Raw genomic sequence first — 15884 nt, forward strand, 5'->3', positions numbered from 1 at the left:
TTTACCAAAAACTACCAAAGAAAGCAACACTTCTTATTGACAGCCATGACATGTGTATTTGCTTTTATTAATGGCATTCAGTATGCTAGTATGTATGTAGAAAGCATATGTAGCTCAGACTCAGAGACGGATGCATTTTCTTCAATATATTAATGTGTGCCCTCCAGCTGAAATTTCCTTCATCTCCTGGACGTGAAGGTTAGAAACATTCCCCTGCTCTTTATATAGATCTCCTGCTGCTTTCTTTTTCAGATGGCTCGCACATTATTAGATTGATATTATCAATTTCCGGGCAGTGTGTATGACCTGGACAGGAGGGTGATATGGCTGACCCCATACTGTATACATGTTTGGGAAGCGTGTTCTCACTACTCCATTATTTTTTTATGCTTTGGCTCATCATGACATTTTACATAACAAATCTCTTAGACATATTAATGAGTAGCAGATGACGGAACAATATATTAAAGAGTAACTTTCCATCTTTTTTATAATTGGTTTCTTTAATGCAGGTTAACCCACTATTGCCCAGTTTCCTGCAAATACTTTTGATTTTATTGTGTCCAAAAAGTTAATAGGTCAGCAATTTACTGACAGTCTTTACGATATTGCAGCCCATTCTTTCTGATTGCCTTTAAAATGCTGTCATGACATACCTATTCAATATACTTAAATCACGCAAAATTTCAGAAAGATCAATCCTGCCAAATTGTAGCAAAGAAGATTCTTTAATTTAGGTTCTGTAAATGTTCTTACAGAACAGAAGTGCTATGATAAAAGTGTCCTCATTATGGCTTCCTATTAATGATGTGTGCGGGGAAGGATAGACAATGTAAGGCACAGAGACGGTGCAGCACAAGGTCATGGCCACGTTCCAGCTCACTGCTAGTTAACCAAACGGGAAATCTAAAATGATAAGTGCATTGTCTTTGTCACATTAAGAACTTCCTTTTGCCAGGTTGCAGTTGATATGTAAATTGTTGCTTATTAAGACTACCTGTCTTATTAGCTGTATAGTCATAAATGCATTATGAGTAAGTAGTTTAACATTTATTTATATGGATATATTATTACTACATTTACTATAAACTATTATTATCATCAACAGACATTAGTAAACTGAAAAGAGTCCAACACATTCTCTAACCATTGCAGACTACCGTGTTTCCCTGAAAATAAGACTCCCCCCCAAAAATAAGGCCTAGCAGGAGTTTTCAGCAAAGCTTAAATGTAAGACCTCCCCCGAAAATAAGCCCTAGTCGCAGTTCCATAATGAAGTGTCTATGCAGCTAAAAACATTTAAAGAATATTGCAGGACACTTTATTGTAGAAAGCAGACACCCCCAAAAGAAAGAAGACAGAAGACCTGTCTCACCAGATGCCAAATGGGAGCAGTGTAACGCAGCAGGCACCTGCGGTGGAACGCACACTCACACACATCAGATCTCACACACATGAGATCACACACACACACAATCACACATCAGATTGCACACACTTACCATATCCAGCAATATCGATTGGTTCTGGGTGGCATAAGGACCTGTGACACTGTGCAGTGGAGCTCCAGGACCTGCGAGTGAAACCCATGGATGACCCAGTGGTGGAATGCATCATAAAGACAAGAGAGCAGAGAGTCCCCTGCTGGCTGGAAGCAACTGGTATCCCCCGACGTTGTGAGTGTGTGTGCGCATGATTATATGTGTGATCTCGTGACTGTGTGTGTGTATATGTGTGTGTGTGTGTGTGTGTGTGTGTGTGTGTATGTGTGTGTGCGTTTGTGTGCCTGTTTATGCAATCTGATGTGTGAGCGTTGGCCAGAAGGAGGGGAGGACGGCATGCAACATACCTGCTGGGAACGTCCGCTGAGGAGCTGGACGCCCAGTGTTTGGTGAGTATGATGATCCTGGGAAGGGAGGTCTGCATTTTTTGGTGGGGTGAACTTTCCACCAATCATGTTTCCCCGTGAATAAGCCCTCCCCCGAAAATAAGACTTAGCACTTTTTTCAGGGCAAGAAAAAATATAAGACAATGTCTTATTTAGGGGAAACAGGATAGATTCCTACGATGAGCTGTTGGTGAGTTTTTAATGTTGCAGATTTTCTGCAGCTTTTCTGCATCTATTAGATAAAGTTAGTTTATTTTACATGCGTTTCTGATGCTGTTTTTTGTCTCTTTTTAATATGTCATGTTTTAAATAAAGCTATTTTGTTTTTGATACTCCCTAGTTTTTGGTTTTGCCAAACTTTATTGAAACAGCCATGTGCAGATTACATGCGTTTTTAGTGTATTTCTACAGCGGAAACGCACTTATAAGGCATGTGCATATTTTTTATCTGCAGAATTTCTGTATCTAATGCAATTCTACAGTGAAAATCCACACACAAAACTCAGCGTTCTGACAACAGAAATTGACATATTGTGGATTTGAAACATACTGCAGATCAGTTTATGCTAGGTAAACGTGAAGCACAATGGGCCTGAGATTTCTATAAATCCACTTTGTTGGAACTGTAAAGCTGGGTTTACACGCTGCAACATCGCAAAGGACATCGCTGTAACGTCACCGGTTTGGTGACGCAATAGCGACCTCCCTAAGTCTCTGCTAAGTCTCTGGTGAGCGTTCAAACAGGCAAACCTGGCCAACAACTCAACAGCGATCCGGACCTGCAGAGCGACCTAGCTGGTTGTTGGGGACGTTGATAAGCAGCCTTTTGAAAGGGAAGTTGCTAACAAAGTCGCTGAAAAGGCTTCACACACTGAAACTTCATGCTGCACAGCGGGAAACAAAGGACCTAGGAATGGTCCTGAACGATTTGTAACGATTACAACTTCACAGCAGGGGCCGGGTCGCTGATAGGATTCACACACTGCAACATCGCAAACAACATCGCTATTGCGTCACAAAACCGGTGACGTTACAGCGATGTCGTTTGAGATGTTTCAGTGTGTAAACCCAGCTTTAGATGTTGTGTTATCAACACAGTATAAATATGAAGGGTAAAAAATTAACCAAACACTCATTGTGTGCACACAGCCTCAGGCCTTATTCAGATGTCTGTGCTGCATATACACGTTTTATTAATATTTTTTTTTGTACGAATGCAACACACACCCATTATAATCTCTTGTGCTATGCACAGAGACATATCCATTTTTCTCCAGTATCACAAATGAAATGGCCCAATGCAATGCCACATTTAAAGGGAACCTGTCACGTGGAAAAATGCTATTAATCTGCATATGTGGGGTTAGTCTGCAGGTTAATAGTGTTCTGAATCTGCCTGGTGCCTGCACATTAAACCATGTTGCTATGAGGAAATTAACTTTATTCCTCCCGGCAGCATTCTGGTTTCAGTCACAGGAGAGGTGTCAGCGCATGTCCAGTCACCTCTGTGTCTTGAGAGCAGCGGCTATGATCATGAATACAGCACTGACTGACAGATGGTTCTAATGCTGAGCCAACTGTCAGTCAGTGCAAGGGGCGTGGTTACAGCCACTGCTTTCTATACATAGAGAGGTGATTGAACCCGTGCCGACACTTTCCCTGTGACTGAAACTAAAATGCTGCTGGGAGGATTCCATTTATTTACTTCCAAGAGTGGGGTTTAATGTGCATGTGCCAGTCAGAATGCTATTAACCTGCAGAATAACCCCACATCTGCAGGTTAATAGCATTTGTCCATGTGACAGGTTTCCTTTGACATTGCAAAGGAAGCCTTGACATTTATTTATTTATCCATCCATGAAAAACACTGATAATATACTAATCAAACATTGATGACTAACTGATCCAAAGCACTGATGATGCTGGTACCATACTTTCATGTAGGCTAGCGGCACACTGGCATATGACTCGCACAAGTGCATTGTGAGAAAATCTCGCATTGCACTCAGCCTAACGTTAACCAATCAGGCAACTCAGATCTGCAAGTTTTTCCTCAGACCTAATCGGATTGAGGAAACAAATCTCTGCATACTGTAATTGTAATTGTCTGCGAGTCTTGAATCACTCACACCCATACAAGTCTATGGGTGTATGTGAAATATTGCACTGCACTCGGATGTGGAGATGGAGAAATCACTCTTTCCCTTTCCTCCGCACCTGTGATCCAATCCCAACATCGGATCACAGTTGCACGACTCTCGGCTGCCAACCCCTGGTGTCTCTGTAGAAGTCCCTAGCAACGGAGAGTAAGACCCGCACTGCACCATGAAAGAGCTCCATCCCATAGCTGACCAAATAGTTTCCTGAAACTAAATCCCTGTGGGTGGGATGGGATATGCTGCTACAACTATTTGAATTCACTGTGTGGTCTTATGAAGTTAGTTGGGAGAATGAAAGCAGGAAAGCTGTGTGCGCTTAAAGTGTTAATGATGGAAAATTGTGCTGCCCCAACAACATTCAAGAAAAGTGCCCGTAAAGTTTTTGTTCAGCAACTGTTTCGTGATTTGACCAGTAAAGAACGGTTTATTAAGAACCTAGACTCTGTGTCTGATGTGTGGGAGAAAATGTGCCCCACACTTAACCCCTTGCACTTGGAAATGTCACAGCAGCTGGGTTTCGCCCTCGCCCGCAACTGCCCCATGCCATACCTACATAACCATTATAGGCTCAGATCGGTAAGAATGTTAGCACAGGGGCCAGAATGTGCTGAAATTTCAGTTGAAAAACTGTTAGTTACTGAGAAGTCAGCAACATAGTTGTCATAACTTTTTCTTAAGTTTTACCTTTTTATTTAATTATTTTTCTATTTTAATGGAGAAGTCAAAATCTGCATACTAAAGCAGTAATTTATTTGCAACATCAATTGACATGGTGTGAATGAAAAAATCTGCACTACAGGTAAATTAAAGAGTGTAAAATACTCGCAGGTGGAAAATAACATGAAATTCTTATCCACTTTCGTCCATAACATCTCAACAAGTTCTTTGGATATGTGTACACAATGTCTTTTTCAATCGGGTAAACTCCGTAACTTGCCTAAAAAAATGCTAAAATGAATGAATATATGCACTTCAAGATCAAAACGACTTGATGTTCATATGCTCTATATTTTTTAGCTTTTTCTTTAACCGATTAAGGCTTTAAAAGCCCCAAAGCTGTTAGAAGAAGTAACTTGAGCATTCGTCAGGCAGCTTAAACTTGTATTATCACTATTTACATACATGATTTAAAAAAGAACTACAGCATCAGAGTCTCTGGAAAAAACAACGCATAGCGCATCAATAAAGACTCTTCAGGAAAAACACCAGTGAGAGCAAAACTCAATGGGTAAGCCGATGCCTAAAAGATGTTGTGTGACATACTCTAGCGTTTAGAAACTAATGTTTACCTTGTTGATCATGATCATACCACATTTTTATCATAATTTTGCTTCAGTGATATCATCATCATGTAAAAACAGTAGCTACAGATTGTTGGGATAATTTCACATAGGAAAAGTTCAAAAAACATTTCAGTAAAACTGTCCCTTTAAAAAAGTCATAAATAGAGATGAGCAGACTCGTGGACGTTTGGGTTCGCTAATTTCAGATGGAATTTAGATAAAGTATTGTTCTGAACTCCAATTTGACCTGATCTCCATTGGAAATCACTGATTGGGCAGTTCAGCTCTCTGCACACATAGAGCCAGCCATAAACAGAACACTTCTGGGGGGAAAGAGGGCAAGGGGTTTAATTTTTTTCTGTATACCCTACATCCGATAATGTTGTTTTTACCCCCAGTGAGAGCCATTTAAACCCTGCAAGCAAGCCACACTGGGTTTAGCACAGAGTGTACCCGAGCACAGGAATGGTTTGCATACGAAAGCATCCAAACTCCAACCTCCAACCTGATTGTTTTGTAAAGTCTGTGTTTGGTATGAGCATCGAACTTTGAAGTTCAGGTCCGCTCTTCTCTAGTCACAACCTCAATAATGGTTAAAACTTAAATTAAATTTCCATGCATATTTAGCCAAGGTTTTCATGCTATGTTCACCTTAAAATCCCCACATAGTATATTAAATCATGTAAATTAGTGGGCCATTTGATGCATTGTCATATATAATTGCTAAAATGTTAGATGCAATTGTGTGACTGACTAGGCTGTCATAAGTTATATAAATTAGACTGAAAATATCTGTTTTTTGGAGCAGCCACTATCACATATCTTTTACACACAATAACACCCACCAGAATCAACAAATAAAACAGTGTGGGAGTAAGGAATTAGAGTCAGCTAAATAGTCTGCTTGGTAAATGGAGCTTATTGCCTCCTAGGTTTGGCAGACAGAGAACATTACAACATATAAAATGTTGGCCATGGCTCTCCGAGGGCTTTATTGAATCTCTTTGGATCTTTGATACTTAGTTATGCTACATTTGGCCAACTGACTACAAATACAATTCAATTGGTTTGTGCAACAAACATTTATTTTGGCTTGTTTAGCCAGACATAACTTCCAAGTTACTTTTTTTCTCCACTTATTTGCCAGGGTATGTTTTAAGGACAGAGAAGAAAAAACTTCAAGCTGTAAAAAGAAAAATTACATTTTTTGTAGACTTCAGTTTTCTGCTTCTGTTGTTGTAAATGTCAAGTCTTAAGAGTTTTCAGCTCCATGTTACTTTGACATTATGGGTAGGATTAAATAAACTTTAATTGCAAACTTTGAGACAATATGAGATTTGATCTAAAACCTGTCAAACAGAAGAGATAAATAGAATATCCCTTCAATTAAGTATACAGTTTACTTCTTTAACCCTGTTTCATGTTTCCATTTCTTTCAAGATTCCATTCATATTTCACTATAAGAAACTAGATTTTGGCATCAAAATATTTTATGGCTTTCCTTTTCTTTTCTACTGTGGAAGAAAATATATCTCACGCAGGTGAAAAATGCCCATGATGTCTTTTCTCTGTGCATACAATTTGTATGCACACCTTTCTTAAAATGATAAAGATATCACAATGCAGAAAGTAATCCCAGTACAAAATGTGTAACACCCCCAAAGAGGGCACTTAACCAGTGATGAATGCATTGTTTAAAATTGAATTTTGCCAAAAAATTCAATTTGCATTGAATAAATTAGTCACTAATTGCAATACTATAAAGCTTGTTTGGAAAGTATTCTTAGTTTTTGTAAGGGAAGGAGAGAGGGGAGAGAAAAAAACATTTTTCAATTGATAAATTTTTCAATATGAGCTGTATAATCCACTTAGCTGGTGAATCTGGAGATGGAAGCCAACCCTGCCATAGAAACTCTGAAGTAGTTTATGAACAAAAAAAGGGGGGGATTTTTCCAACTCACCTGTTCTCCAACTCCTTGTAATCCTCCAAAGTGCCGGTCAGTCCTAGCCGGTGTAACAGGCGAAAAAGTGATGAAAGGGTCGGCTCAGCACAAATCCAATAAAATATAAAAAAAGTAATACTTATGACTAAGGACCCTTTTGTTTTTATGATATAGGTCCAAAACGTGTAAAGTTTCACCTGTATGCAGATTATACCTTTGTGTGATGTATTTCCAGGAATGACTATTTTAAGGAAATATCAATAAAGTAAATTTTTTTATATTTTGTTGGATTTGTGCTGAGCGGACTCTTTCATCACTTTTTCGCCCATAGAAACTCTGAACCCTGCGCTCGTTTGTGGTCTACTGGGACCCGCAGATCTCTGATAAGCCAGGCAATGGCCACCACTGCACAAAGTATGATCATAAGCTCGATAAACTGGGATAGACAATGTGATATCATAACTGCAAAGCATTACGGGGAAGCCCTGCTGGCTATGCAAAACATCATTAGCTGGGTCTCTAATGTTTCAGCAGTGTGGACAATGGTGCTAGGCATATTTTTTATTTTTGTTGCGATCCTCACAAATCAAACCTCACGTGTTTGAACTTGAGTGCAGTCACAAATATCAGGGAATTATTGCAAGTTTAGCTGCCTAATTTTGTGTAATTTTCCCCCATTACAAGGGCCGTATTTAGTGTTCATGCTGCCCTAGGCACTTTAAGTGGTAACTCTCCATACAGATAAATCAGACTAAAAATCTAATTTTGTCAAAATCAATCTTTTGAGCTTTTAAGTGACAAATGATCTAGCACTTATCGACTTTTGAATGACAAACGTTTGTAGCTGTGCAAAAGAAATCAATCTGGCATTTTTGATATTTTTGTACAAACAACGTCAATACATTGTGCCAATCGTTGGTAAAAGGAAAAGATATTCTTTCTTTATTTAGCTCTTTTTGTCTTATCTTACCCCATCCCCCTAATTATCGAAGTGTCTTTTTTATTGCTACACATCGAAAATATATACGTTCATCTCAAAAATGTTTTGTACAATTTCATCAGAAATGTGTATCGTGATGTCAAGCAAACGGATAGTCGTACAAACGATTGATCGTTCATTACTTGATTTTCATCTCAAGTGTATGATGACCTTTAGTTTCTAAGCACTCAAGAAGTTACGCACTTGGATATCAGGTATTTTATGAAGACACATTTATTTGCCATGGTCAGGTTAGTGTACAAATTCACATAGTTGCAAATTTGCCCATAGTTTGCGGCTGGACTATGGTATATCGTATGCAAATGATTTCATTTAAGCTGGTTCACAATTGTGTCGTAAGATTTTTTGACACTTTATAGAAACAAAGTTCATTGACACTTCATGCTTTGTGCTATTGCTATGAACCTACACATACCATTGTGATAATGGAATCCAGTTGCTATAGATAAAAATCTAATAAGATAATAAAAATTAGAGATTTAGTTCCTTACAGAGTAAAAATGTTTGTGCAAACTAGCTGCATCTTCAAAATTTCTCCCCTTATCAAAAATGTTACTCCATTTGTCACACCACCTCCCCCACCATTATGAATATTGGCTGCTACATGATTTCTAGGGACAATGGGCATTCACCATTGGCTGTAAAATGGGTTCAGATGAATTATTTGGCACCCACAAAGGTGCTGGAATTGCAAACTACCGCATTTTGTGGTCCCTTCTTGCTTTTAATGATGAACGCCTTTGTTTGCAACCCACTAAGGTTTATAATTTTCTGTAAATAGTAGGTCTAGGACCCTCATTTTTCCAATAATAAAACTGTCAGAAAAACATCTAATTGTAAATAGATCAATATTCATCCAGAATCCTGCTGCATTTTTTTAATTTGTTTGGTGTATGGATCAAGAAAGATTCTGGCGAATATGATGAATATATCCATAGGCTTTCATTAGGGCAAACCAGGTCGTTTAAGCCTCAATCAGGATGGAATGCATCAGCATCTCTATTTTTTATTATATTGGAAGGTAGAGCAGACATAATTCTCCTATGCAGTAACCACCAAAAGAAAAACATAAACCACATAATGTACCTTATTCTTGCATAATGGGCAATTAATGTGTCATTATGTGACTTGTTGGATAACAGGGGATAGGGCCCTTATGCTGTGCCTTATGCAAGATGGCCCTTTGCTATCGCTAACGTTAGGGATAATTCTAAAGGAGGAAACGCCTGAGTCAGATTCAAGGCCCTGCACCTGTGCAGCCCCCAAGCCCGCAGCAGCCGGGCTGCTCGGATCCAGACCCGCTGTGTGGCTCGAGGGATCCTCCGGACCCGGGGGTCACGCGGACACGCCGAATGAAAAGGGGTACGTAGTTGTACGGCCTTGACCGTATTCGGTTTGTGACGCCACCCATGGTGTGTGGTGAAGTGGGACACCACCGCTGCTGTTGTGGGATACCCGGGGGAGATGTAATGGCAGCCGGATGTTAACCCCTCCATGGGTAGGGATGGTTGCCCCGGGGCCCAGTGTCTCTGTGCAGGGTATGGCGATGGCAGGGGCTTGCGCGCCTGGACGTACCAGGGGATGTTTGGTTACTCACAAGTAAATGAATCACACGAGTCTTTTGGTAAACCAAGGTGTTGGTGGCCGGCCACCGCGGCCGGTTGTACCCTGGTCCCCCACCCGGGCAGGTGGTCACCGTCTCTTCCTCTGCACTAGTTGTGGTTGTGTGTTTGGACTTCCCGGTATGGAACACGGGAGTCTGCTCCCGGTTTTCTGTGTGCCTGAAGAGCCGTGCCCGCTGACGCTGACCCATGGGTTTTATAGGCCCTGGCGGTTGCCCTATCCCTCTCTGTGGGTGGTTGTCTGCTTTTGGGACTTTGGTTGGGACAGGACCTGTAATCCTGCCCTCAATCAGTTGATTAGCTAGGCCGTTGGTTCTGGTCCTGGCTTCAGGGTCCGAGTACCCCCTCTGTGCACGGTTTCCGGTCGGGTCTCCGGTGTCGGTACCAGCGGGCTCCAGCCCTGTCCCAGTCCTCCTCAGATCTGCCAAGACGTCTTCATGTCTCCTGCTGATGGAGACCACCGTCTGCCACGTAGCCAAGTTACCAGGGCTCCGACCCTGGCACCGTTCAACTTGAACTTCTCCTCCGCTGGAGCTACACCTAGCTCCAGCCTCCACTCCTCTCAACTTGAACTACAACTTCATCTGTTTGCTTTCCCACCCCGGGCTGTCTTGACCCCCTAGGTGCGCGTTTCCTAACTGCCTGGTCCCGCCCACTGGTGTGCCTGTCTTGCCCTGAGGGGGGTGGTGACTAGAGTTTCAGGTCGGCTGTATGTGACCTAGGTGAGGGAAGGTGTTATGCGGGGGCCTATTGTGTGACTTGCCAGGGCATTACACACCTAACCAGACCTAGTGTGATTTCCCCTGCACCCTCCCACCAGAGCAGGATAGGGCAGGAGTGTGATGATAAACACAGATGTAGACAAACAAGTGAAAACCAAAACTCTGACACACTGCAAACTCACAGGATAGTATAATAAGAGGTTCAGAAGGAAAACAAGAGCAGTAAGGAAACTACAAAAGACGATTGGGGAAAACTCTCCAACCACACAAAGGAACAAGAACTACAAGCACCAGAGAGTCTGGAACACTACACCTGACCAACTAAGACAAGCTATAGCTGCCCAAGCTATAGCTGACATAGGAGGAAGGACCCAGCCAGTATATATATGCGGGGAGCAGATGTGATAGACTCCCTCATAACTGGTGATCAAAGAATGCCAACAAGCAGACTAGCAGACATTAACTCTTGCTAGCCTGCCTATACATCATGTCGATACCCGAGTCTGCCTGAGTTACTCCCAGACACCAGAGAATCTCTCAGGCGGAGTGTCAGAATCAGTAATCTGAACAAGACCTGACGCTGCCACGACAGTATGTGAAGATAGAGAAAATCTCTGTGTGACAGAATGGCATTGTATGGCTGTACAATTGCATTCATTGAATATACTGTACCTGCAAAGGTAGAGCTGATCGGATCTGCCAAATTTTTAATTTGCCATATGGTGTGAATTTTTCAGGGAAATTAAATTAGCAGTGAAGTTATTCTCCATGAATTGAATGCCCTTTATTATGCTCCGGGGTCTCTGTAGAACCGAGAGCATAATAAATGGTACATGTAAAAAAAAAAGAAGAAATAACACAAAATCACCTCACTGTTCACCTATCAGGCCCCTCTACTACCCATTGATTGCTGACCAGTTATCAGGGTTGCCTGGTTGTTAGAGTGAAAGGCCAGAACTACACCTACAGAAAGAACAGGCCATGAGGACCAGACTGAGGGAAACGAGCAGTGTACCCAGCTGCCAGTCCACTTCTTTCCATTGTTACATTTTCCACCTGTTCACCCTAGGTGGGGGACTTCTAGCTGTGTCCAGGCCTCATAGGTCTGATCGTGACTGGTGGTCCTAGTCTAGAGTGAATAGACCAGACGGTGGCAGCAATCAGTGCAGAGTCAGACAGGTGAGCAGTGATGTGAGAATAACTTTTGTTTTTTAAAGTTTTGCCATCCGAAATTTTGCCGAATCCACATGAAGTAAATTTAAAGAAATCTGCATTCTCAAAAATACGGATTTTTTGTATATTCAATTAGAAGTCAATTAACTTATCTCTAGCTGGAGGTGTACGTTAATAATTCTGAAGTACACCTTCGCCGTATAATCTAATTGAGCTGTGTAAAGAGAACTGTGTAAACTTTGCCACAGTTATGTACTCTGTTAGAGCAATTAAATGCATGAGCAGACATTGTCATTCACATTCAGCAGTTCTAAACAAAGTTCTAAACGGTTCCCCAAATTTCTCTCTATTCTGTTCCTGCCTGTGTAAAATAAAGGAGATTCAGTAAGTCTATTTGCCGGAAACTGCTCAGTCAGAAGCTACGAACAAGACCAAGTGGAGTACACAGATAAGCATAGATTAGAGGACTCACAAAGACACACAGGGGAGGCGGACAATCCAGAATTTGTGGGTAAATTACAAGAGGCCGTTCTTCCCCGAATAACTGTTCAGTTGAAGACTGCTTAAACCAGGTGCAAAAGTAAGACTGGAACACTTACAAATCTGTGGCAACAGATAGTCTTCTGTGTGCTGAGAACCTCACTAAGCAAGGAGCACCGTTCAGTTGGTGCCCTCTTCTATCTACTCCCTGTGACTCGGGAACATGCCACCTGCCCCCTCAGAACTACCTTGCTGCTTGGGATATATAGCACAATGCCATACAAATATGTACACTACATACTGATAGGTAAATGAGTTCTTTAGATCTTTAGACATTATATTCTTACCGTTCCAGGTACAAAGCTGAAGCTGGTAATGAGCAGGATCTGTGCAACCAATATGGCGAAAGAGAGGTTAGCATGGATGTGATATCGTTGATTTCGGATTGTGCTCACTGAACTATAAAACAAAACATAAAGGAATATCTGAGTCAGTTAAAAAAGCACCATAAGATAAATCCTAAAAAGCTTCTAGCCTTTAAAGATATTATCTGTATACAATTGCCAGATGGTTAAAGATAACGTAGTGAATACATGTCCATTCTTCTCCCTAGCACCTTAGACACAACCAAGGAAATGACTGCAAGGGAAACATTCAGTTTCTAGATGAAAACGGTTTTGAGATAAAATCTTTATCTATCATCTTAATTGGGAATTATTGTTTTATCTTTAAATGTTAACTGTCTTGACTGTAGACTTCAGAGGCACTCACTGTTTCTTCTTACGTCTTTTCATTGTAATTACTTTAGCACACTTTAGCGCCACTTCAGTTGTTTTTCTACAAGTTGGGGTTATGTTATAACTAATGTGCTGGTTGAGAATGGTCCTTGCCTTGTCAATAAACAGCAGGTGAAATAAGTATTGAACACATCACCATTTTGTTTGGTAAATATATTTCTAAAAGTGCTATTGATATGAATTTCTCACCAGATATCGGTAACAACCCATCCAATCTACACCGGCAAAGAAATCAAGCAATAGATGTCCACACCCTGGAGATCTACTGTACTGCTACAATGGTGCCTCTAATATTGTGGCCACTCATGGTAAGTATAAAAAGGGACAGTACCAATGTACACATTTCTTTCATTTAGATATAATTAGAACCAGAACCAGTATTGATATAACAGTGCTATCTACATTAGGCAATCTTTAGTTTGGCTGCTAAATTTTGTATTTAAAGCTACTTAAATAGTCGGAAATTAACCAACAAGTTGCTATTGACTGCTACTTTCAATAGGCGGTGCTAGAGTTTGTCTCCTTCCTCACTGGAGGGACAATTTGAATAATTCCCAGAGGGGCATTGCAGCTATAAGTCCCCTTACTGACAGTCAGACTGGTTTGTCAGGTCTCCATAAGGAGAATAGTCTTCCCCGTCTTCCTCACATAGCTTCTCATAAGCCAGATCAGATACCCGCACTTTGCATTGACGAGGGGCAATCACTCTGAAACACCGTGTCTGCAAATTGGGATTCTGATCTGGCAATAAATCCTAAGTCTTATGAAAAGGCTTGTTTAAAAAGCCACTTTTTTGTATATTACCAAAATATCTTTCTATAGCAGTATGAAGCTTAGATGGATCTGGCATGCCTCTTATAGTAAATACTTTCTACACTGAAAAGCCCGGTCAGTGGGAGAAAAATTAACTTTATTCTTTCCGACAGCCTTGGGCTTTCAGTGGTAGAGGTGCAGATGGAGCCATTTCAGTCACCAGTCAGCGCCTCTATGCATGAAAGCCGGAAGCTGCCGGGAGGAATAAAGTTAATTTCCTCCCAAAAGTAGGCTTTCAGTGCCACAGCTAGGCAGCTTTAAAATACTATTAACCTGCAGATTAACCCTATATCTTCAGTTTAATAGCATATTGCTTACGTGACAGGTTCACTTAAGTTAATGTTTCCAAAATGAGTACCGTATATAATGGAAACTTAACACTAGGAGATATATATATCAGTGCATTAATGTCACCAGGGCAAACAGAAGGGAAGCATCAACTGATTATCCTGCTGACCGGAGTCTCATGACTGTCAATCCATGTAAAGAGAAATATGTTTTCTATTAGAAAGTTTATTTTATTGATATATAAATTGAATTATCTATTTCCTTTCATGATAAATGTATTATATGCATGCATCTAATTGGAGGGGAGATTGGAACATTCAAGTTTGGCAGAAATTATTGAATATTTAGCATCTATAGAGCAAGCTAAATTACATAACGATTCTGTAATCAGGCCACAAACTGTGAAATATCCTTTGTAAGAACAGATGGTTTATGTGCAGTAATCAATTCACACACTGCTTATTTATGACAACGCCAAAATAAAACTTATACAAATCCACGCTCTATAGGAGTGCCAATATTGTAGTGCCTAGTCCATAAATGCATCACTATCCATATGGAATCACTTAAAATGTACAGTATTAAGTGGATTCTGCAGCACCATACCGCCAAGGCTATTAACTATCCACAGAAACAGTCTGTCCCTTGTCCATGAGGCAACACATACTGCTGCCAGTAGTGTCAGGCCTCAGGAAACCATTTCCATGTCAGTTTTGGACAAGCTACCTTTAACATCAATGCAGATTTGCAAGCGCTTAAATTGAAGGAAAGTGCCTTCTCTTGATTGCTAACATTTCCACAGCCTCCAGTGACAATCTAATGTAACTATTCTACCCTGGCAAAGCACTGCTATGGTGCAGATGGCATTCATAGAAAATTCATCTAGACTTGCAAAAGTCCAGTGGGTCAAAACCTTCTGCTAAATGTGTTAAATGGCCATGGATTAATCAAAAACGCTGTTTTACTTACCTGAACAGCTTCCATTTTTTTACTCTGCCTAATGTACTGATTCACTGAAGTCTGTCTGCATGGGGAATAGTAAATCTGAGATCTTCTTTCAACTGTCTCCAAAGAACAATTCTCCTTCTGTCTCATTCTAGCGAGTTAAAATCGCTGTATATAAATTGTGGCTTTAATGGTGATATGTAGCTGGTCGTAAACTTTCTAAATGCAATGTCTATCTTCCTCAATGACATCCAAAATATCATGAGGATGTAATTGCCATTTAGAGACATGTATGTTTTTTTCACTGCTAGTAAGGATTTCCTACAGATGTCAGGCAGGATACCTGTAAAAAATTCACATAAACTTACATTTTTTTTTAAAAAACCTGAGAAATCTAAAGGCGAATGGATCTGTGATAAACATCATGCAGTGTAGTGTGCTCCAGGTCATGTCTGAAATGCAGAGGACCATTTGATTGCAGCACAGCAATGTATGTTGTCTGGTCCTCACCTAAAATAGTATTCTGATGCTTTTCGTTTGAATTGCCCATATTTATTTATTTATTTAATCCAATTATATAGCGCCATCCTATTCTGTAGCACTTTGAATACATTATCATCACTGTCTTCATTTGGGCTCACAATAAAAATTCCCTACTTGTATGTCTTTGGCATGTGGGAGGAAGCCAAAGTACCTGTAGGAAACCCACACACATGAGGAGCACATATGAACTTCTTGTCCTTTGATGGGATTTAAACTCAGGATCTCATC

The 15884-nt window shown here is 40.6% G+C and overlaps 1 protein-coding gene across 2 annotated transcripts in view; it reads right to left on the bottom strand.

Annotated features, from left to right (window-relative positions):
• The window catches only part of ADGRD1 (adhesion G protein-coupled receptor D1), a 1069475-nt gene that overhangs the window by 398602 nt on the left and 654989 nt on the right, over positions 1-15884 (bottom strand). For both annotated transcript variants that reach the window (XM_075341810.1, XM_075341809.1), the window contains one exon: positions 12618-12729. In XM_075341810.1, the coding sequence (XP_075197925.1) occupies positions 12618-12729 (112 nt within the window). The remainder of the gene's footprint in view (positions 1-12617; positions 12730-15884) is intronic.

This window comes from Anomaloglossus baeobatrachus, chromosome 1, assembly GCF_048569485.1.
Source record: "Anomaloglossus baeobatrachus isolate aAnoBae1 chromosome 1, aAnoBae1.hap1, whole genome shotgun sequence".
Lineage (NCBI taxonomy): Eukaryota > Metazoa > Chordata > Amphibia > Anura > Aromobatidae > Anomaloglossus > Anomaloglossus baeobatrachus.